This window comes from Trichoplusia ni, chromosome 21 (assembly GCF_003590095.1).
Source record: "Trichoplusia ni isolate ovarian cell line Hi5 chromosome 21, tn1, whole genome shotgun sequence".
NCBI lineage: Eukaryota > Metazoa > Arthropoda > Insecta > Lepidoptera > Noctuidae > Trichoplusia > Trichoplusia ni.
In genome coordinates, this window is record NC_039498.1 from 2,410,354 (window position 1) to 2,434,718 (window position 24,365).

The 24,365-nt window shown below is 36.0% G+C and overlaps 2 protein-coding genes across 15 annotated transcripts in view; one reads left to right on the forward strand and one right to left on the reverse strand.

Annotated features, from left to right (window-relative positions):
- Positions 1-24,365, reverse strand: part of LOC113504335 (coiled-coil domain-containing protein AGAP005037) — a 269,885-nt gene that overhangs the window by 7,259 nt on the left and 238,261 nt on the right. For 12 of the 14 annotated variants that reach the window (XR_003401555.1, XR_003401554.1, XM_026886594.1 and 9 more), the window contains 13 exons: positions 7,161-7,293; positions 5,998-6,133; positions 5,789-5,884; positions 5,332-5,501; positions 4,860-4,916; positions 3,397-3,486; positions 2,608-2,670; positions 2,139-2,299; positions 1,856-1,975; positions 1,658-1,767; positions 1,399-1,540; positions 1,162-1,262; positions 933-1,077 (listed from right to left, as the gene is read on the reverse strand). Coding sequence is in view for 12 of the 14 variants with exons in the window: in XM_026886594.1 (XP_026742395.1) it covers positions 933-1,077; positions 1,162-1,262; positions 1,399-1,540; positions 1,658-1,767; positions 1,856-1,975; positions 2,139-2,299; positions 2,608-2,670; positions 3,397-3,486; positions 4,860-4,916; positions 5,332-5,501; positions 5,789-5,884; positions 5,998-6,133; positions 7,161-7,293 (1,524 nt within the window). In the remaining 2 variants the exon portion in view is untranslated. The remainder of the gene's footprint in view (positions 1-932; positions 1,078-1,161; positions 1,263-1,398; positions 1,541-1,657; positions 1,768-1,855; positions 1,976-2,138; positions 2,300-2,607; positions 2,671-3,396; positions 3,487-4,859; positions 4,917-5,331; positions 5,502-5,788; positions 5,885-5,997; positions 6,134-7,160; positions 7,294-24,365) is intronic. The other 2 variants (XM_026886597.1, XM_026886596.1) reach the window with 2 other exon arrangements.
- Positions 7,324-13,185, forward strand: LOC113504337. The gene is made up of 6 exons (XM_026886606.1): positions 7,324-7,927; positions 8,028-8,152; positions 8,433-8,538; positions 9,613-9,821; positions 10,841-10,904; positions 10,981-13,185. The coding sequence occupies exons 2-6, from the start codon at positions 8,048-8,050 to the stop codon at positions 13,083-13,085; spliced, it is 2,589 nt and encodes an 862-aa protein (XP_026742407.1). The 5' UTR covers positions 7,324-7,927; positions 8,028-8,047; the 3' UTR covers positions 13,086-13,185.

The following is a 24,365-nucleotide window of genomic DNA, read 5'->3' on the forward strand; positions in this document are numbered from 1 at the left end:
TGATCTATCAAAGAAAAAATGTTTCACAAAGATTTCAGTACTTGGTCATTTTTGGGTTTTGGAGAATTTGTACGTAAATCATCACGTTCTCTGTGTGAATCGGGCAATACCTTATAAGACAGAGCGTGACGCAAGTTTTTGGTTTAGTGTTTTTAGTTATGCCAATTTTGGTTTTAGTTGACTTCGACGAAATACTCATGCATTTCACAAGTATCAATTTTGTAGCCGATCAAATAATTTTGAAACACCCAGAATACACAGGACAAATTCTAAATTAAGTAACGGATACCCAAAATGCGTAATGGTCTACAGTTCATAGGATAAGAAATGTAAATCTAAATAAAAATAAAGAAGCTATTAAAATATTGAAAAGGTCAGTTTGAAGATGTGAGGATATGCCTAAAGAACAGGTGCACAAAACATGCCAACTTGGTGAGACTGAAAGAAATAGGGGCGCATGCTTATAGTAAATAAAGCAATAAACGGTAGTCAAGTATGTAAGGGTATGAAACTACCCAAGCTAAGGGGTGGCGTGAAGAGCAAATCAATAAAACTAACACTTCGCAAATAAATCGAAGTGTTGGAAAAAAATGCAAATTTTATAACTCTTGGCAAACCTGCAATTGTTAAGCGCATGGTACATTAACAAGGGATAGCACCTGAAACTTTAATTATCTTATAAATAGGTATTTACCCTATCTGCAAACAAAGAGTTATAATATACTTATAACTTACTCTAATAGACAATCGTAACAGGGCATCCAGGAAGAAATGGTTATGTGTTAGTATTAAAAGGGGCATACTATAGTAAAGATATAAGAGAAGTAAACCACCGACGCTGTGGTCGGTATCTTCCTGTTTCTTTATGGACCTACACTGTATAGTTGGTATCTCAGAGTTCTTGTATTTCAGAAGTAAATTGCTCTCAATACCTTGTTGGCCTGAGTATTGTGGCAAGTGCTGTCAGAAGCGCACTCCTCAGAAGACGGTCCAGCGGTGAAAGTGGAGCTCTGGGAGGAGACAGGCGACACGCGGCCGTCGGTCAGCGGCAGACGCTGTTCCTGAACGCAAGCAAGACTGCGAGCCAAACAAAGTCAATCGATTTATGATCCTTTGAGACAACTATTTCACATTCCCTTTATTTGTTTGTTCCTAGCATACCGTTTCAGAGTTACAAGAGTTCCAGTCAGTTTCTTGCAGCGGCGCAGAGCTAGCTCGAGGCGCTCCGGTTCTTCTTCCAGCATCTTCTCCTTGCGCACCACCTGGAATCGTTGGCAGAGACATTAACAAGTGGACAGACAAATAAAACTATGTCCAAATTATATCTTTCAAGCTTTCTGTTTCAGATAACTAGAATGAAAATTGTATTGAAATATTTAAACAGAACTGCATGCTCACCTTCTCCATCTCAGCAGCCAGCTTGGCTTTCATGGTCTCCTGCAGTATCGGGAACTTCAGCTTCCAGTCAGCGACAGTCTTGCTGCTCTTCGACAGCACCATGGCAATGCGCTCAATATCGGCCATGTTGACGCGAGTCTCCCTAAATTTAAAAACAGCTTTTAATAAAGTAACAAGAAACTATAAAACCTTTGACATTTCTTAAACAAAACATTTCGATCTTTATGTGTTGAAAATAATTTACTTAATAGTTATTGACCTATTAGCGGCTTGACCACGAAGACGTTCCACAGTGGCTTCAAGCTCGTACAGATCATTCTCTAGGAGCAGCATGTCCTGGCGGTAAATCTCTTCTTCGCGAGTAAGTTGCTAAAAATAAAAAATATATTATTAGTAAAACTGTATTAAATGTGTCGACCGCGGCCATACAGATAATTGTTTTTATGGTTATACGTACAGAATCAGGATCGAGTTCGCAGAAGCTGGCAGCGAGGGCACCAATTTTGACAATGGTTTCAGCCATCAGCTGCCTCATCTGAATAGCGTGAGTGAGGGTCGAGCGACGCAGATTGCGGGTCTGGGAATCAAATCATGAAGATCACTTATGACTCACCACTCCACTTGAAAATCTTTAGAAAATAATTCGCAGTCGATATAAATTCGCTTTACATATACTTTGTAACCAGTCGCACTAGCTCGCGCCTTAGCAACATATTCCAAGAAGACCAGTTGCAACATACCTCAATCCTCAAATCACGGCTCTGCTTCTGCAGCACGCGCAGCTGGCTGAAGAAGTCGGGAGTAACGTTGATAGTGTAGGTCTTCTGAGGGACCAGAGCCAGTTGCTGGCCGACGAGCCCGGCCGGTTTCGGGGGAGGAGCAGGCTTGAGGCGGTCTCGCTCTGAAAGATAACATTACATTATTGGAGTTTAAACGGACGCTGAAACTACCACTTTTACGCAGCTAAATAAGAAAGCACGATAAATCGGTAATTGCAATGATGTAACTCTAGCAATACTGTATATTCTTCATCCATCGATCGAAGCCGGCGCTAAGCTTAGTCAAATGATAAATAAAAATCTGTTAATTGTTTCCTTCACCATATTTGAAATTCCGGTATGACCAAAGCTACGCTGGCATTAGTAGATTATATCTGTACAGTTATAATAAAATGTGATTATTCAAATATCAATTGATACAAAGAGTTACCTTGAGACGACGTCCTCGGCAAAGTTGATGATTTGATTGCCGGTTTGGTTGGTTTGGTATCGGCTTGTAATGGCAAAGAAGTAAGCGGAAAGAAATCAAATACAAGAATTATGAACATGGTTATGATATTAACTACGACAGTGATCAGAAAAGATATAATGTATACAGAGGATCTTGTCAGCTTCGAGTATGATGTGATGACTCTGGCAAAAATAATAGTTACAAACACTTTATCTTCATTCTCGGAAATAATCACAAACAATATATGATCGCCGAGGATGAGGCCATTCTGAGGTCGATGAAAAATCATAATAACTGTTAAATAAACGAAAATAATCAATAATAGAAACTGACAACAATGTGAGCGTATATGGGGGAATCGGATCATCACACACAAAGGAATTGATGATGACTGGCTTTTTAACAACTCATTAATACGTAATGCTTTATATTTTTTGTCTCACACACTAGCATTAAACGGGTATACGACACCAAATAAATATTATTATTAAGTATTTTAAATATATTATGTTATATATAGTGTACAGGCAGCACGCGTTTACATTCCTAAGCTCTGTGCCCTCGTGATGTAAACATGGTAGTCACGAGCGACACGCGAGCCTCGCAAATATTACAAATACCAGGTTCTATATCAACAACCACCACCGAGGGTTTATGCATTATCAATTACAATACTTTCTTCACCCGTTACTTATTTAACTACAATAGACTACGATATTCAGTGGACTTACAAGGGCCTTATGTTTATACAATGATACGAATGCATACCTGCGTGTTGCGGCGAGTGTTGTTTAGGCGAGCTCATATCTGGTGGGTCATCGCTAAATGATACCGATTTCTCAAATGAGACAGATTTCTCTGAAATGACAAATTATTGTTTGGTAAGTCCATGTTATTGAATACGTACCGTTACTGTCTTGTGTTTGCGTAATCAATACAAATTAATTAGCAATAACTACGGGGACATGTCTGTACACTAAAAAATAAATCAGTGTTAAGTGGTGCTTAATAAAATATAGAAAATGATTTTGGTGCATTTTATTGATTTCCGATGAAATGTTTTCTTGTGGAATTGCCATAAAAATATTGTATTCATGTATTTGTTTTGAAGTGTAATATGATTATAAAATGCAAGATAAAACAGAGACAATGAAGTAGGTACTCTTTTAAAATGCTCAGTTTATGTAAAGACAATATTAAAAGGCAGATAGAAATTTGCATTTAAATGACATGAAGTTAAAAAATCGAAACTCTTGAGCACATCACATATGGGGAAAAACAAGTTCAATTAAAAATAATGAAACCAATCTCCAAACATTACAATATGCTAAAGACACAAACAATATCACAAGACAACTTATTAAAACTTGCGAATTCTACGAAATAAGTAAAACGAAAGTGATCGGTGATTCAAAGTATCGAGATTCCCACATGTTGCACGAGACGAAGGCCATTGTAACACACTACGTACACATTATCGGCATACGTTATCATCAAGACTAGCAATGATGTTCTACGAAAGAAAGCCTTTACTACCAGATGCCGCATGAATTTATCGTCGAATTAAAAATAAACTCAACAAATTCGTTCAAAATGTACAATGTGAAAATAAATAACTCAATCGTATTAGGTGATGATATGACGGTATTGTTACGAAGAAAGGTTGCAAGACAGATGCACTTGAACCTAATACAATAACTGTTCATGAGAAAGCTGAAAATAAGAAAAATATCACTCGACTTAGCAAGCAAGCTTTGGGCGTGATAGTGATTCAGTCAGCTAAATGCATTGCGAATGTCGTAGGTTTTATAGGACATTTGGCAAATCACGAGTTGAACACATCGGCGATGTGAAAGTGAAGCTTTCCCTGTTCGACACGGCGAGATGTGCGGAAGCATCTCTAACATCGGACTTACTCGGATGGTAATGGAATGTGGTAGAACCCATAATCTGCGGTTTTGTTTTTCTTTACTACGAACAGCTATTAAAGTCAACGTTGAATGGCTAGGTTGTATTATAGCCTTTGGCGTTGTTAACCACAAACACTAAGCTAAGGTTATTAGCTTTTTCTCAAATGAGTCTGTTCCTATATTTCTATTCCATTCAATTTCTACGCTTATAATGAAACCGCGAAACCGTATTTGTTGAAGGAATTGTTAAATCGAAAACTGTTAATCTTGACACTAGCAATGCATCAGCGTAAACTCTTTAACCGCCTCCGTTACACTTACGAAATTTATCTCTCCCTAACTTAGGAGGTCTCTCGTTGCTGGTAAAACGCGCCGCATCTGAGTGCAGGAAAACGCAAGCTACATTAACGGACGAAGCTTTTAGGTAATAGCTGATAAGCCAGTCGACCGAATCACAGTCGATCAGAACTGCCACAATTCTACTATTATGCCTCACTAATCTGAGTAAGGAATTCCCAGTTTAGTCATTAGTAGAATGACTTTGATAACAATAGATGAATATACAGACGAGCTACTGATGCTTCGCAGTAAACATTCCGTAATAACGACGTCTGCTTAGTCAGTAAGGTTTAAGACACCCTTCACACAGTTGCTGCGTTTTAGCGTTGGTGATACGCCTAACATACATTCATCAAACGCAACCCCTGACCAAACGGTAGTGTGAAGGGGCTGTAAATCTAAAATATTGGCGATACGTTAGTTGCAGTGGTTGCTACACGTAAGTGCCACTTACCCTGTGCCGGAGGCCGAGCTTGGTAAGTCTGGTACTCCTGGCGCGGAGCGACAGCCGGAGCCGGTGGCTGGCTCGGGACCTGCAAAGCTTTCTGCACGAGCCCCGTCAAATTGGCAAGTTGCCGTTCCATCTTCTCAACACGGAGGCGTTGCATATCATCCACTTGGGGCCTGAAAAACATTATTTGAAATGTCCTTTCTATCCAGTCACGTACATAGAACATTTATTACTTATTCACTTTAATTTATTTCGCTTTTAGCATTGATAATTTATCGCTTGGCTTAATAAAAACAGAATTCAGATAGTGTTTAATTTGATATTGTGGCCACAATATCGCGCAGCTCATATTGGAAACATACTTTTCTGTACTGAATCTTACTTCGTTACCAACCAATGTTAATATGTTAATAAGAAATGGGATTTAGATGGACATCGAGTGTGTTTTGCTTGAAGTTACCTGGCATCGTAAGCCGGGCGAGGCATGGGGCGAGGAGCAGTGGTGATGGCATTCACCCCATACATCTGGTACGCCTCATCAATCATCACGCCATCGCTGCTGGCATAAAACAACACACTAAAACTAAACTATGTTCACAGCAATTTTATGACGTTCGTTGTTAAATTTAATTATGTGTTAATCACTTAGAAATACTAATATTTTGTCACCTGGCCTCCTCGTCGATCGAGGAACCAAGGTTCTGCCTTGCGCCACCGGGTCCCAGATACTGGGTATAGTAAGGATCTTCGTAAGGGGCCCTGGCTGCTCCGCGCTCCGGGGACGACATGTAACCTTCGGCATGACCTGTATACACCCAAGGCATTTTATAACATTATACAAACGAAAATTACAAGCTTTCAGTTAGCTCTAAAATCAAAGATATATCAAATTGTACAATTACAATATATAATTACATTGTGGTCACAAAGCCATATATACTTAATATTAAAGCATGCGAATTATACAAAAGTTTACTATTCACGTGTAGGTAACACTGTAAATAAGTTATAGCATGTACTTTACCTGCTCAAGTCCATTATTTTATTAAACAGATGGTGTTAAGTGAAATAGATAGTTTTACGAAGAGACAAACTCTGACAATACATCCTGGGGGACGATGGTCCACGCACACACGCCCACGTCCAAATTTCGATAACGTTGTACATTTTCATATCAATTAAGGTGATGTTAGTTTGAGAAATATAGAATTAAATCGGATTAAAGACAATCAATCAAAAAGTTTTATATCAAACAAACCAAAAGTGCGCTCGTTAGCACAAGAATCAAAGTTTGTACAGACAAAGCATTAGCAAATTAAGTTTTGGAAGCGAAAGTAACGTGTTCATAGGTGGCGGGCCTGATTACCGGGGATCGTGTACAGTTGGTCGGGCCCCCGGGAGCAATCGGCCGCAGCGAAGGGGAAACAGCGTTCTGACCCACTCCCCGGGATGTATGTGCGCATCGGCTTGACCGGCGCTTGGGGACCTACACACACACTACTTGTACCGAACTGAAGATCGCCAGGACTGTCCCGACCTTGTGACTTTGCCGATCCTTCGATTGTCACTTGTTGTGACTTTATCTTAATAAAGTATTTCAGGTAATAATGTTACTAGAGATTTTTATAGGAAAAGAAATAGGGCCCAATCTTTTTGGTCGTGTAATAAAATTCATTTCGTTTTCAAATCTAATTGTAAAGGAAATGGTTAGAGATCTCTCTTTTCGATTCAATTTATTTGAAATAAAACTGTCTTGTTTCCAAAGGTCAATTTTCGTCGCTGTTCCTGGAAAAAATATTTGATTTTTGGATATTTCAGTGGGAGATAGTTACCTGAGGCGGGGTGCGGCTTGACGCGGTCGGCGGGCACTGGCGGAGCGGCGGGCGAGAATGCACGGAGAATGCTACCACCGCGAGGCAGGGTGCTCGGAGCCTGACCTCCGATGTAGTAAGCAGGGGCTTTCACCTGCCAAATTCATCAATTTTAGAAACACTGAGTACATGGCATACATCAATGAAAATATAATAAAATTATAAATGGAAACTAATGATTAAGAATCGCCCAGAAGAGTTGTATCTCATACGATACTTTCAATTGTTTTGATTATAACTGAATCACAATTCATTCAACAGTTTGACAAGGTACCATAATGTTTAATATAACTCACGCGCCTAATGTTATTAACATAATTCCTCGTATAGTATGAAATTTACAAAAGAATATTTCTTCACGTGCGTAATAAAGACAGTTTCTAAGGTATTTCATCGTTTATGACGAGAATTTCGAACATTTAACCAGTGAGCAAACAATGTCTGCGTGGGATTATTATTTAAAGGCTAATCATCGAGTTGACTAGAGATCGCTGTTATTATCAGAATGCATAAATTATACACCGATGTACAATCATACCACAACAATGTACCTACTGAAAAGAAATAACATTGTGGTTTACAAACATAATGTCGACGCATTGACGATCAGGCGCGCAACAGGAAGCGGTGTCAGTCGGCGAAACGTTTTTCCAAAGAAAGCACTCCTCCGTATTCTAATAGTGAAGTTGAACTCTTCAGAGGTGGTCATGTCATTTAGAAACTAACCGGTCGGTAAACTCATACATTCTGATTATGTTTACCCAATACTGCATCTCCATGAAGGTTGCGATAATTAATTCGGACATTTCTAATTTTACATAATCGCAGTTTTTAGGTCGCTCATTAACATGCCGTGGTTATTTTTAACTGTGTTGTTGAGTGTCGCGACTACTGGTCTATCGATAAACAGGCCCGTGTATAAAATTGTACTCAAACAGAAAGGATATGCTCAGGTTTGTTGTTCATTCATTGAGAACGTTGAAATTGTGAATCGTGTCATTATTACCTCAAAAAGATCACGCCGAAGTATTTATTATAATTATAATAGTTTTAAAAAAGGTTCTAGAAAGTAAGATATTTTAATTCAAACCTTACTATTGACATACATCAATCAGAATTCGTGATATAGCATTGCGTAATCTTTTCGTGAGCGAAACTGTGACACGACATTTTTCTCGAGTCTTTGTTCGACGGATTTGTGGTCAATGTTTGATTGTCCGAATGTAATTTCAGTTCATTCAATATGACATCGAGACGCCCCCTCTTAGGGAGTTCACGTTTTGCACTTGGATACGTATTTACGACTTGAGCGGGGACCAGAGCATATTTACATATGTGGGTAAGTAATTTAAATGTATCAAGAAATTTAAATCTTATTTTTAAAGGTCGAAATGCAAATCGTTAAACGTCATTACGGTGGTTAAAACACCCAAATAATGAGTAATACGGATTGCGTTAGTATAATTATTTTGACCTCCTTTAAAGCAAACTTGTTCACCAATGCAAGTCCAGTGTTGCACAATATAATATTTCGGATATTTTCTGAACTGCTTTAGATCACTTTCATCACTCTAAATTAGAGGATCGAAGCGAGCCTGAACGAATTTGTTGTTTGGACAACTTTCAAATGAAGGTGGGATCGATTGTGTCATATGTCGGGTTACCTGGGGATATCTAGCTAATTTACACTGTGTTTGTGATGGAGCCAGGACAATACTGGCGGGGGCCGCTCGTCAACCGTTGTCGCATTTCACACCTCAGTGAACACCAATAGGGTGACAACCGGTTACTCTCTATGAGAATTTTCCTGCATTTTGCGTGATTAATCCCAGCTGGGGTTGGGACCAGCTTCAATTATCTACTAGCAGTCTTTTACTGAGTTTCACTTATTTGTATTTTTATTTTTTTTATTCGTTGAAAAAACTTATTCATTAATGATATGTCAAAGTTACTATATCTATTAAAACATAGGTAACAATTTCTCTAATACTTTTTGTTGATATTGTTTGAAAAATGTCTTTGTTAATGACATTTGAGTGTTATAGGTTAGTTTACAAATGAATGAATTGCAATCGAATGTGTTCATTGTTTATACACTGAACAAAGACTTTGAGATCATTGAAACCGATGCAGCGATGAAAAGTATTCATTAACAATGTACCACTACATACAAAACGAGCTACATTGTGCCTAATTGGAGTAGCATGCTTTAATTGATCACCAGTTTGGGAAACGTAACATTAGTAGTAACTAAATCAATAAAAACTGTTACCGCTAATTTCGTAACACCCGCAATGCTCGATCAGGGTTGGGAGACATACATAATGAATGCGCACTCGATATACGCCTTCATGGTCCAATAAATATTTTTTCTACCCGACGTATTAATGCGAGCATTTGATTATGTTTTTAGCGAATGGCAACAACCGTGTCGTAAGACTGTGGCTTGACTCGGGAGGGAAGAACATAAACGTTTCGATAAACGGAAAAGTTTCGTCGAGTTCAGCTGTGGAGATTACGAAGGATGTGTGGCGGCACGTGTGTCTGTCCTACCAGTCCGACTTCGGAGCGTGGGCACTTTATGTGGACTCCCGCCTCGTCTCCTGCCAAGCATCGCAGAGCGTAAGTAAATTATGATCGATAACGATCGCCACAGTAGCCAGCGGTTGTCTCTCTCAGCATACATACATTACTAAACGTTCAGGAATACACACGATTTGATACATGAGTGAAGAGTTTTGTATGTCGTAGTTACTTCGTATGCTGCTAAATGGATACGCGAATGCATGTTGTATAGCACTGCGGCAAACTTATATTACATTGTAGCATATTCCCACAAAATTACGACGAACTTAATATGAGATGTTCCGTAGGATACTACGCGAGCTTGATGCTTACAGTCTCTTTAGAAATATATCTCTTCAGTGATGCATTAATACGGTAAACGAATAACTAAGTAATACAAGCGACTTTCCTGTAATTGTCACATTCATAACTCTGTATTTGAAGGACTGCAGTGCCTTTTTAGATAGTGAATTTATTTTATGCATAGACCTATTTATATCGAAACTTAATTTATGACATTTTTATCAAAACGAAAATACCTAGTAAACTATAAAATTCGTACAACAAATTAGTTATGCATTAAACACGTCAAATGATTTAACAAAACACGTGTTTCCTATATCATAAATAAAAATATCATAAAGATAATGCAACACGAAATATCAGTAGTCGTTCAATATGTCAATATTAAACGTAACCGAATTAATAAGGGTCACGTCGAGTTCAGAGAACCCAATAAGCAGCCGAACACGAACACTCACCTGGCACACGAGGAGACAAATAGCCGCGTAACTTTATTTGGCTCGTGAGGTCGCAACAACCACGATTTAGCATACAGATAATCATGTGATAAATTGACATAGACAGTTATTACGAAACTAGATCTCCAGACAAGGCTGTTACTATCCATAGAGAGACCACCCTACCATAACCTGCGGCTAATCAATACCTTGATAATGTGTTGTGTAACCAACGCAAATGTTATTACAAGGATATATTATTAGACATATTCGTACACCTACGTTATTTTTCATAGGCCATAGACTTAATATAACTCGCAATATTTCATTTTTCAGCTCCAAGGATTTATTCTGCCAGGTGGCGGCAGCGTCATTATCGGGTACGGCACAGCGGACGCCGGTAAGTCATTTACTACAGCAACTTGCCGCTCAAATTTAACCTTTAAATACTTTAACATAATTATCTCACCTTACAGGTGGTCAAAATGGCTTGGAAGGTGAAATATTTGGGGCTAACATGATCCTTACATCAACAATTGAAAGAAATTACACTATCAAGAACGATCCACTTTACGGCCAGAAAAGGTTCCGTAAGAACCAAATGAAAAACGGTGACCATCATATGAATTATATCATTCTAAGTGATTTACAAACCGGTGAACTGAAGAACAATTTCGAAACGACTGCGTCGCCAGTTGCTAATGCTACTAAAAGTTTTATCAAGTTTAAGACTCCACATAGCTTTATTGAACATGTTGTTGGCTACGATTTTTCGTCAAAGAAGCCTACTTTATTGGAAGAGAAAGATTATTTGGGATTATCTATGACGGAAAAAAACCAGCCAGCGGATGGTCTGAATTTTTGGAATATAAATAAAAACGAACATTCCGGTAAATATAATGTTCCTTTCAAAAATAAAAGCCAGACACAAGGGGTCGAATCATCAACCCCGCTGATGTTATCTGAATATGAGACCCCACCACCTCTACCGGCATTTTCATATTTAGACAAAACGTTAGATATAGAAAGTTCACCACCGGAGCCGTATAAATTTGCTGCCGGTACTGAACCTGGCAAGTCTCGAAAATCTAGTAAAAAACACGTAGAAACTATATCCGAGGTTGAAACGCCTCCGCCTGTAGACAAGAATACTAAAGTTTACGGCCAATGGACGAGCTCAAAATTTGCAGGTAGCGTTCTTAATTATCTGAAAAATATTCAATTTCGTACAAGGGAACAAAAGAAAGTACCACAAACAATCCCGCTAACAAAAATATCAGACAGTTTTCCTTATTCCTCTGACTTTAAAGTGGTTAAAGTACGGCCAGCGTTACAATTTCAACGACGCAATTTAGTAGAAAAACAGTTTGAAACCAGTAAACGAAGTCCTCAAATAAACGTCCAAATCCTTGAAGAAGATATAAGAAACAATATTTTGAAAACGCATGCTCAAACTCAGCCTAAACATGTTGAAATAACAAGCAGGGGAGTGAGGAACAAAAAACAAGAACGACGATTTTATAGAAACGTCGAGAGTCAAGACACAAACGAGAGCTTTGAAAGTACTGAATCTATTCATACTTCTAATTATGAATTGCCCAAAAAGAGAAAACCAAATACCGCCGATATTACTTTGCAAACCAATAATTTGTTGTCTATTCTACCTTTTTTGAAGTCGCTAGAATATTTTGTGGAAAATTCGCAACGCCAAGACATGACGAAACCAGAGAAGGAACCAGATATGTATACGAAAAGTCTGTCTACTGCTAACAAATGGCACAATGTTAAATCTTATAGTAATGATTACACACCACGAGAGATAAAACTTGACACTGAAGACGGACAGAGTGCTATAGAAGATAAGATAGCTCAGGTAAACAAAAGGCATCCAACTATCCGTCTAAACTATAAACATGACAACCAAAAATTATTTCCTTACAAAGAAGACAAATCAATATTGAAAGGCCGCGAGTTAGCTATGGAAGTGTCAAATCAATCGGATTATAACAGGGACTCAATATCAATTTTAAAATATAATCATGGATTCTTGCCGGGTCACACCAAGAAGACTAAGGTCACTGACAAATTCTCCGGGTCACAAAGATCAAAAGATAGGAAGATTGAAAGACAAAGCGACTTTAATAAGAATGTGAAAATTGGGAATGCATTAAATGAAAGACACATAATTGGTATAAACGAGGAGCAGAATAAAAAAAGTTTTGTCGGTGGACTGGACATCATACCGGATATTAATAAATATAGATCTGACGCGGATAGTGAAGGTACGGACACAACGATCCCAGGATCGCTGGGTCCCAGGATATGCAGGAATCTTGAGTTATACGATCGAGTACTGTACGTTCAGTCAGATGAGAGCATCGACATGACACACATTCTGTCCCCGGTGAGAGTAAAGAACATCGGCATAGAGTTTATTGTACAGAATTATAAAAAATGCTCGCTGGAGGAGTCTGACTTACAAAATAACGCGATGCTGTTTATAGACTGGAGCAAGACACCAGTCAGACTATTTGGAGGTTCTTATCCGAAAAAGACGACTGACCTATGCGGGTTCTTCTAAAATCATGCAAAATTTTGGTGTATATTTATATATTACGTTTTGTATTACTAAGGCTGTATCTGAAATAAAATTACAAAAGTATTGTCTTTAATTTTAAAGATTTCATTAAATGCTAATAAAATATAAAATTTGTCAAGTATTCATTTACGAAATATCAAATTAATTAATTAAAAGAAATAGATTCAGTTTCATTCAGCAGCCTTTTCTGAACTCAGTTGGGATCGGCTTGTTCAAAAATAATTTCATTTTCATACTTTACTAACTTCGATTATATGTATACTGCGCATGGTGCTTTACGTGTATAACTTGAAAGTAAAAAGTAAATTACACTCGGGCAAAAGAGAGTATTACAAGGAAAACTTTTAACAAAGCTGCAGAACTTCTTTTTATTAAAATTGTAAACAGGAACGTTTTCTTGCAAAGAGAAACAAAGAATGCCTATTCAATGGATGAAGATAATAATATTTATTCAAGACTGTTTGTTATACACGTTGGACAAAGAAACGATACTTGGGGTTATAGGTATGCACTATGTTTATAAACAACGGATACCCGCAGGGAAAATAGGGATAATTGGATAAGGATGTGGATTTTTCTTCCGTTATTTAGACCTTTAAGTATCATTTACTAAAAAAAAAAACGCTGTCTGCAGGATGAAAACACCCATACCTACATTAGTCTTAAAATAGAAAAAACACATTCCCCAATACTTCACATTAATTTGTGATTAATAATTTATTTCGCCAATCAGTAGATACCTGCCGGACGTAAAATCAATCTTCATCTCAATTATTTACGATCGATTAATGCCTAATTAAATTTAGGTCAAGGCTTGTCCATAACAAAGTGTAAGATGTGACTTTATCTCGGAAGGAACAGGTCAAACCGGTTCGAGGGCTCCTTCGAACAAGAGCACTTAGTTACGCAACACACCTCTTTATTAACTTGCACAAACTATTGACGTAGGTACTTGCTACATTCGTATAATTCCGAACACCTTTTTTACATTCGCGACCTCAGACATTACGAAAACAATCATTAAATTATAAAAAACAGGCGTCATTATCTCAGACGTTTACTCTACTTCGAAAGTAAGGAGAGATTCTTAATCTTAAGTCAGCTTTTATAACTACTGTAATGGTTATTACCAATACCTGAGGTCAATGTTCGGATTATAAGTTGTAACAATACCTGAGTCAATACACTCACACTAAGAAAACAGGAAACATTTTAACAAAGTAAAACAACTCCACTTTTAAAACTACAAATATTATCACAAAATACTGGCACGTATTCTTGAAGTAGTTCGAATTTCTATTTTGTAGTCCAGATTGAATAAATTCAGTTTCAATTTTCCTTTTGTGCTCAACAATTTTCTCCGACAGTTGACATAAGAAGACTTATGACTGCATTCTGTATTGCTGAGCTTTTGAAACGACCGACAAAAGGTATTCAGGTACATTCACAGTGTGCGGTTACCCGAGCATTGTCGGTTAGCGATAGCGGTATTCCGTATAAATTAGTTTACATTATATAAGTTAATTTATTACCAATAGAAATCAGTTCAAGGCCTGTTGATTAGTTTCAATAAGTGAGATGTAACTGCGTCACAACAGAGAAACGTGGTAAGCCAGTTGGAGACGAGTAACCAAGAATGTATAATTACACAATATAACGGAAAATCAAAACAACATTTTAGTCCAAAACTATATTATGTAAAAGAAGATGTTCACAGAAGGGCAATATTAGGGTTAGAAACTTGAAATTGTATAGGTACGGAAGTGCAAAGTGTCTATTTTTGAAAATTCGCCTCGAAAAGTGACTAAACATGGAATAATAGTAAGGTATAAATATTGTGGCATTCGATTATACACACGAGTTAAGCTCATTCATGAATTCCTTCCTTAATATAAAGACTTAATAAAAAAATAAGAACAACAGTGCACTAACTGATTTTATATTTATCCCTTTGCCTGTTTTATAAATGATCTTTCTACTGATAAAAACCAAAAATTCACAAATATCTCATTTCATAAAACCCCCTTAATGGACTGACTATCAATATTTGAATAAGACACAATCAATTTTCCCAACCAAAGAGGTTGCGGGCTTGTAACCACATCTTACAAAACCGACTCCTCAGTCTGATTGTCGTCAGCAGTTATCTCGCAGCCGCTTGAATCACGAAGTACTCTGTTTACTTGACAACCCTAAGTTCTGCCTATCTATCACAGTCGGCAGTATAAATCGTGAAACGCAATGCAATTTAACAGTGCCCGAGTTATTTAGGACACAGTTAGGTTTAGAAGAACGTCCTGTGAATCAATCTACGCATTAGGTAAATGCGGATAGCGGTTCTCAAACTGTTTGTTTGTCTAAATATTATCCCGATAGACCGCAATGTATGTTGAAGATATTTTATTCACCAATGACGCAATACCTATACTTGGTCATTTAATTTCATATCTTTAGACTAAAAAGCCAAGAAAAAATACCCAATCATAGTTATGACGGACAGAAAAAATAGACTATAAATTTTTTATATCAAAGTAAGTAACAACGAAATTATAAATAAAAGTTCAACAACTCGTTTGCCTAAGACTGTGGAAAATGCTTACAGTTAAAACTTAACCCTTATTATTTAAATAAATCCTATAAAAAATAGTTTTTTGCTAAGTTTTGGGAACCACAGCCTGGCGGTTGTTAGATGTATTTCTTGCAAGGATGCAATATGCGTCTCGGTCTAAGGCTGCAACGAGTGGAGAGGAAGGTATAATGGCCGGAAGACATTTGTTTCGACAATTTCATTACCTACATACGTTTCGCCGTAACTAACGACTAACTTAAATGTGTCAGTTTCACTTTCACTCAGCAATTATAATGTATTTTGCATACGAATTGTCAACAACCTATGAAAGTAATTTCGACAGAGAAAGAATGCACGAAAAAATCGTGAGACAAATTTTAGGTCCAATTTAAAACCAGTTGTTCTTTGATAAATGATTACATAATGTTATTGACGTCAATTCATTACACATACCTGGATTGAAACCCACAACCTTGCGTATTCGAATCCGGTCGAAAGACCTCAGGGCCGCTTCGATGTTTTTGAACTACGTCAGAAGTGAGGCGGTGGGAAAATATTGAACTGACATTCAATAAAAGTTTGTTGAAAGCTCAATAGCTTCGACGTGACAATTGACAGTAACTAAGTTGAGGGACATCGACGAAGCGAATTCACATTTTTCCCAGGCTACCGAAAAAAGAGAGGAAATATTTACGCATTTAAATTGCTATTTTAATTAAATTTTAAGGAAAAAATTACGCAATTTCCTTAAATTTTATTTAGCTTAGTAATTTATGTGACGTCAAACTGTTTCAGAGTTTTCATTATTACTAATAGATTTGTCGTAATAAGACACAACGTTCTTATTCAATATTAGAGCAAGAATATTCCGATCGCTAAAAACTACACACATTTCTACTAATAAAACGAATATTATATTTCATTTAACCTACAATTCGAGTTCGATAAATAAGCAAATAATTTCCGAATAATACAGAAGCCTGTAAATATTTGCGTACCTAAACAAATGAAAATACATATCCCGGTATATCAAAAGTTTTCAACAAAAGTGACATTTGATTTTTGGTGCTTTGAACCGTGTGGCTACAAAACGCAATTCTCGCGCACTGTGATACCACACCAATCACTTTATGCATTCCCTTTTGCAGGCTTCATGCCACGGCACTTATAAACCGACAGGAATGTGATGCCTGTCTAAAATGGCCGAAATTTGTCCTTCAATAGCTTTCGAATTCAGATTTTTTCAACTCGTAACTTTTTTAAGCCTTTTGTATTTCGTAGAATGAGACTTGATATGAGCTGACGTAATAGATTCAGTGTATGTATCATGCTACACTGGAGTAAATTTTTAAAGTGTGAAGAAATTAAGTAGTAATAAAAATACATATGTAACTACTTGAAACTATTTAAGCTCCGTAAAGAAGTTTGGGATACTTGCTCTACATTGGTTTTTGCCGAAATTACTGCATTTTTAACAATGACTTTTCTTTGTTTACAATACAAATACCAATTGACCATTTTTTGTTGTGTTCTCTGTTCCTTTTTCAACTGTTGGCTGTTTTTGTATTTTGACAGCTGACTTGTCAGCTTGACATGACAACGTGTTTTATTTTGTGCTGAAAGTTACTGGCGCTAAACCTACATTTCTAGCTTTATTTTATACTTATGTTTCAAAACTTACATACATATATAAATATCAAACTATATTATATACTATTACAAAAATAACATTTCTACAATAAACGGACAATTTACAATCGTAAAGTTTTCTTTAAAACTAACTTACTGTGTTCTTCCAAGTTTAAAGGTTAACAAATTTACACTACATAGATAATATGTCTATTTCAATTTGCGTTAACAATAACATATGTTGAACTCGATGTTTTTCATGATAATTAATAATTACTTAGAGCAGCTAATTCTATCTATGCAACCTTAACGAGAGAAAAAACATAAGGTGTAAAATTATTAATGTTTTTCAATGGAGTAATATCTATACTAATATATAAAGCTGAAGAGTTGGTTTGTTTGTTTGTTTGAACGCGCTAATCTCAGGAACTGCTGGTCCAAATTGAAAAATTCTTTTTGTGTTGAATAGACCATTCATCGAGGAAGGCTTTAGGCTATAAACCATCACGCTGCGACTAATAGGAGCGAATATACTATAACGGAAAATGTAAAAAAAACAGGGCAGGTATAAATCATAACTTATATCTTCTACCCACGGGGACGAAGTCGCGGGCAACAGCTAGTATATTATATGCCATACTTACTAGTTATTATATTGACTCTTTCATCGTCTGCGTACACTTCCGGTACTCCATCATGTATAAACACAGTTTCCTAAACAAATATGGCTACGAGCGCTATGAAACTATTTTAGCAAAAGCTGGCAGCCCTAATGCATTGAGCCTTTCATGTCTAAATGAACGGAGAGTTCCGATCGTCACAATATTTCTAGACAACAGACAGGGCTACCACGAGCGCTTAAAACGCAAAATAGCATATGTGGAAAAGAGATGCTACTATATGCATGTTCGTATGCTGTTTCGCTCATCGGGATATAAAGCAAACTGGTAGCTAAATTACGTTACCAGAGTTCCATATTTTAGTTTAGGTTTCGGCTGAAAGTATATATCTATAGGCAGTCATAGTTGGTAAATATAAGCCCCATTACTAGAGATCGGAGAACCACAATTCTACCGTCATAATTTTGCAGGAATTCAATGCATAATATTTTTACAAGTAGAACAACAATGGAATTTAAAACTCGAAACCATATTTACGGCAAGTATTGTAAAATGCTTAAATTGTTCATTACAGTGACCCAAGCACAGCATTAAAAGTACTTATAAAATGTACTAATTGATAAAAGCCCCGGAGTATTATGTCAGCAAAGGATAGTACAAATGAATGAAATCAGTTATTAACAATAACACTGCCATGTAAGAGTCGTACTAATTAAGTGTATGTTTAAAATCTGCTGTACAGCTTCAGAACCGCATTGAACGTAAATTAATATAATAATTCCAATCGGTCGGAATACGAAAATAAATTCAATATTTTAAAAATGATCATGGAAAATGAGATGTGCATTATTTAATGAGGGCATAAAATCATTTCGGTTTAACGAATATGAGTAAAGCCGTCGTAGAAACATTTAGAAGGGCTTTATTTTATAACGTAGCAAGAAGGATAAATTATGAGTTCATTTAGAACATTTACGAGCGCCATGCACGACTAGAAGGGATTATTTCGTAACGTATACAAAACTTGGAATTATTTTCTATAAAATTGCTAAAGTAAATCTTAGTTCACCATCTCTGGTACAGTCGATACAAAGAGGTTTTGAATTGCGAATCGTTTCGAGCAATGCGGAATGCGCGGCGGACTTAATTTCTCGCACGGACAAACACATATCTCTTTCATATTACTTGAGATATGATACCCAGGATTTAGATCTCTGAACAGATTGCATGCTTTTGAGAAGTAAGAGAACGAAAATACTACCTTCGATGTTAAGGTGAAAAAAGGTTTTATTTTGCTCTATGTCGTGGTTGACATTCCGTTTCTTTTCACGAGATGCAGGTTCCATCCTAACGCAGTCAAGGTACAAATGTATTTATTCAAAGTTACATTTATTATTATTTTACGACTACAATGACGAACTTTGAAGGAAGACCTCTTGAAGAAGCTGGAATTTGCAAACCCGCAGTGAGTTAGTGTGGTATTCCGTGATAAACTTTCCTTATAGGTACAGTAAGAGGTTTGAGCCCAGCAGTAGGTTTTCCATCGGCTTTTATTATTATATTTTGTTTTAAGACATTATAGAGTTGGGCATACGCATTGTTACGCCAGGTCTTACTACTTCGAGATGTCAAAAAAAAAATGAGGATCAGGAATAAGGACAGACATTTATCGATTTATTGCACGACATATCGCAGACCACAATGACGTTCAATATGCGGTCGCATCAACCACAAGTGAGGTGGCCGCACGAACGTGGTGTAACGCAACAAATCACTGGTTTGCGGTTCAATTAACAATAATTAAGCTAGTCTAATTAATAGTGAACGGTTTATTTCCAGATATAATAAAGTTGTTTGCTATTCATTAGCGTCAACATTGCATTTGACCAACCTATACACGTTGCCATGAATGATTGCGTTAGAAAAAATAGGATATATAAAATATATATTTCTTTGCTCTGGTCTGGTTATATTTGCATGCCAGCGTACGCACCGGAAAACTCATCACTTGTGCGGAAATCGGGACATATTGGAAATTGATTGCTTTAACTGTGTGTAGGGTAAAGGATAACATCCCAACCCTGCTGGATATAACATATTTTTTGTTACATTTTACACGGCGTAGTAAACAACGGACCAATCAATTTGTACCTCACAAGCTATCAGTGTTTTTCATTGTATTTTAATTTTAGAGTAAAGGACAAAAATGTATTTATACGACTATACATTTTTGATTATTTTTAACAAGTTATGAGTGTTTGAGAAAAAAAAGGGCAATGTTTTCGCCTACGTTTTGAACTTTGAGAGCTTATCATTAATTTAAATAGGTTTTATGTGTAAGCTGTTGGTTTTGTGTTTGAAATAAAAAAAGGTAAAAAACTATTACTGTCAGAAGCTACAATACTTACCGTAATTAGGCGACAAATAATATTTGTGTTCTGATTCTGATTGCATCTGATTGTAGCCCTAACACGCTTCCAATAATGTGGTACTATAGTAATTACTAAACACATGTCCATCTTTCATATCCTGAACAATTGTAAACGATATTTAAATTAATTATGTCTAGAAAAAAAAAAGATTTTGCATTTTTAAAGCTTTTGCTCAAACTTAATTTGATTTTTTAATTGAATATGTATTTATTGTTATAATAGTATCTCTTACTTGCCAAATTAGCACGTTAATTGCGTTTGCACTTTATAATATATATATACTAGCTGACCCAGCAAACGTTGTTTTGCCGATTTTTTTTTCTAGTTGTATGTATTTTTAATGCGACATTATAAAAAAAAATAAAAACAAATAATTTAGTCCAAAAAATAAAATATATTTTTTTAGTGTGGGCTGAAAAATAGATGTTGTTCTATTCTCAGTCCTACCCAATATGTATACAAAATTTCATAAAAATCTGTCGAACCGTTTCGGAGGAGTACGGTAACTAACATCGTGACACGGGAATTTTATATATTAGATATTATATATTTATAATAATAAGAAACGACGTTCAATTAAAGAAAATACGGAGGCCATTGATAGCTTTACGAATTCGACCATCAAACCGCTCAGCCGCCATGACAGTTGCCTCACTTATGTAATAACAATTACTTTTATAATTACATTATAAATAATAAAATATTAATTCGACTCACATCCACGCTACAACGAGATCCAGTAGTTCAAATTCCTTTCTATTTAGTATAAAATAAGCAGAATAAACATACTGTTTCAGCTAATTATAAAATACATTGTTTGTAGAGAATTAAAACAGTTCAGATGAAAAATGAATTCAGGGTAACCGCAAAATGTGTGCGACATTTGATTTGCTGTTTGATAATTACAGTAACTTTTTTATTTTTATAACTCTTTTGTTTGGTTAGTTATGTGAATTTTCATAAAACCAAGTTAAATGAAAACTGCATTACGTAGCTTTTGTGAGTTAATTTTTACTGTTGTTCCAGTATTGCGGCTAAATATTCATTTGATTGAGGTCTCTATAATAAGAACTAAGGATTTTTTTTCATTTCGGAAAGCTTGAGCCAACCTTTTTGGTTAACTCTCTTGATTTCCGTTAGTGAGCAAATACTAAAATGAGTTTTCTACTCGTCTCCGGTAAAGTGGGAATTGAGGTTTCAATTTTATTACTCGACATAAGTGACTATTTCCACTTTCTTACCTTCTAGATTTAAAAGACCGTGAAAACGTAGAGCATTTGTAAATTTAGATAGGACGGCGTAAACTTCTGTCAAAACATATTAGAAAATAATGTTATTGGTATAATACATGTTTTGAAAATAGAAATTTAAAAACTTTTAGTATGTAGAAGGCTTAAGAAATTTGTATTTATGTTTAAGAACCTCAGATTAACTACCACAAACAGCTGTGGGTGACATGAGCCCGACGAGGACATGAGCTGGTTTGAGAGACTTATGGTAGCTAGCGGAAGATTTTGATGTTAATATACGTTCTCAAAAAAACGTCTAAGCCTAGATTAACCGGCAGGCTTTTATCCCTCTTACCGAAGAAACGAAGACAACAGGAGTTCCTAAGTTAAATTGGTATATTGATTAGCAACGTCAAGAGCGGAAGAAGTTTGCCCGATCGAGTGGTAATTACCAACTTTATTAGTTGTTAAAGGCCTATTATTAAGATAAAGTACTTCGAATGTAATCAGCGCGGTATCTCGTACTTATTGAAAAAGGAAATAAACGGACGCTCGGAAGAGAAAGTATAGACTTTACTTCTTTTTAACTTTGCATATATGACGCAGAAGTATAATACAATTGTATCATTTTATTATTAAATAACGGGTGTTGCGCAATAACGGGCGTACCTACTATAATAATGAAGTTTCTGTACCAGTTAGTTACGTCGCAATTACAATGTTCGAATGAGCATATATGTGCGATTTCTAAAGAATGAACCCGTCATGAATTCAGTCAGGCTGGAATTAATGAGAGCTCTACAAGATATGCAATTATAATAAAAGACTTCACTTATTTCTTTATTTTTAAGCGACTTCAAAAAAGGAGGTTTTTGTTCAATTGTTTGTATGTATGTATGTTTGTCGGCGAATATCTCGCGTTTGGCTGAAGCGATTTAGATGCGGTTTTCAGAAAAGTATTAGTTACATGCAGGAGAAGGTTTTAATGATTTAACCGACTCAAAACACCAGATTCTGAGTTTGACTTTTAAGAATGTATGTAGATATGTGTTTACAAAGGTTTTTAGTTGTTTTAAAGCGACTTCAAAAAAGGAGGTTCTCAGTTCGATTGTTTATATGTATGTATTATATGTTGGTCTGCGATTATTAGACAAAGAGTTATCAATACCTATATGTTAATTTATGTTATTCTATTATAATTATTAATAATCAGAGATATTCAGATTTAAATCCCTAAAAAACGATCACTAATTCACTAAGAATAAACTAATAGTTCACATAACGAAAACTTAAAGTAAATTAAGAACCCGTCACTATAAAATAAAACAAAAATTCTTATTAAAAAACAGAAAGTCTATATACCTACTATTTTTTAGGTAAAAAATGAACCGCCTTCAAAAAAACTAACTGAATAGAATAAAATTATTTATATTAAGTGTATTATAATGTACACCTCTATTTCAAACTTATACTTTTTGAACCAATTTTCGTGACAAAGAAGTACGCTGCTTTATTATATACTAGCTATTGCCCGCGACCTCGTCCGTGTGATTTTTTTAAATAGGATTCATTTTTTAGTCCACGCAACTTTTGCTCCATAGTTTATCGTCACGTGCCCGCTATTCTCGTTACAGCGGGAATCGTTAAATTGTACTCTATGTCTAGAGCGCTACGTTCTGTATTGCATTGCTGTTTTCAGGCAAAGTTCATGAGAAGGTAAATTTGAAAATTTGTTGCACCGGGCCACGTAGCTCAGAGGACAGAGTAACCGAACTTAAATTCGGCGGTCGCGGGTTCGAATCCTGTCGTGGCCCCTTCAGAAGCATAAAACCTTTTGTTACTTTTAATAATATTTTTATTCGTTCTTATTTATAAAATGGTCTATAATTTTCACATCTTTTTAGACCCAATTCTGATGTCCTCGCAGACGAAGTCGCGGGTAGAGGCTAGTCTATATATATAAAAATGAAAGCTGTTTCCCGTTGTCACGCCATAACATGAAAAGGGCTAGACCGATTTGGCTGATTTTAAAAAAATATTACGTGAGTGATAAATGTTACATAAATACCTAAATTGTCAGTGTAAAGTGTTTAAAAATATGTACGTGTTATAATATTTTAGCCTTTTAAGTATAGACAGATAAACACTGTGTATGGCTCTTGATGTTAAAGGCAATAAAAAAAGACGCGGTCTGGGAACTTATTAAATTAGCTAAAAAAATCTGTAGGATAATAATCTGGAACTGAAGTGGGTAATGTTAACCAATTGTTGAATGTTTATGTAACGGATTCAGAGCCACAGAGCCTACCCAGTATTCACTAATTGGGTAAGTCACTTGATATCAGTTTCTTGGAGATGACAGGTGTATTTGTTACGAAGATATCTTTGAAGCGGTCACAATTATATTTATGTTTCTAAGATTAATACAGGGCAACACAAAATATTGGTCTAAACATAACGAGTTTGATAGGCAGAAAATTCAAGTATTCTACTGAATTCCATAAGACAATTATTTAAAAAAAAACACAAAAAACAGAAGAAAAGTCTTTAAAAGTAATTTGGTTACATTTATCTCTCTATCTGAATGAATTAGAATAAATTTGTAGAGACTATAATGCGCAAACGCTAAGTGACAATAGGCGTAACTTTAAGTTCAATAGAATTAACAGGAAACACGTTAATACGTGTAAGATTCGAAAATATACATAAAACTTACTATACATGCCATCAAAAACATATGAAACCTACCCCAATGTTTAACAAACTGTCAGGTGTCAGGAGCA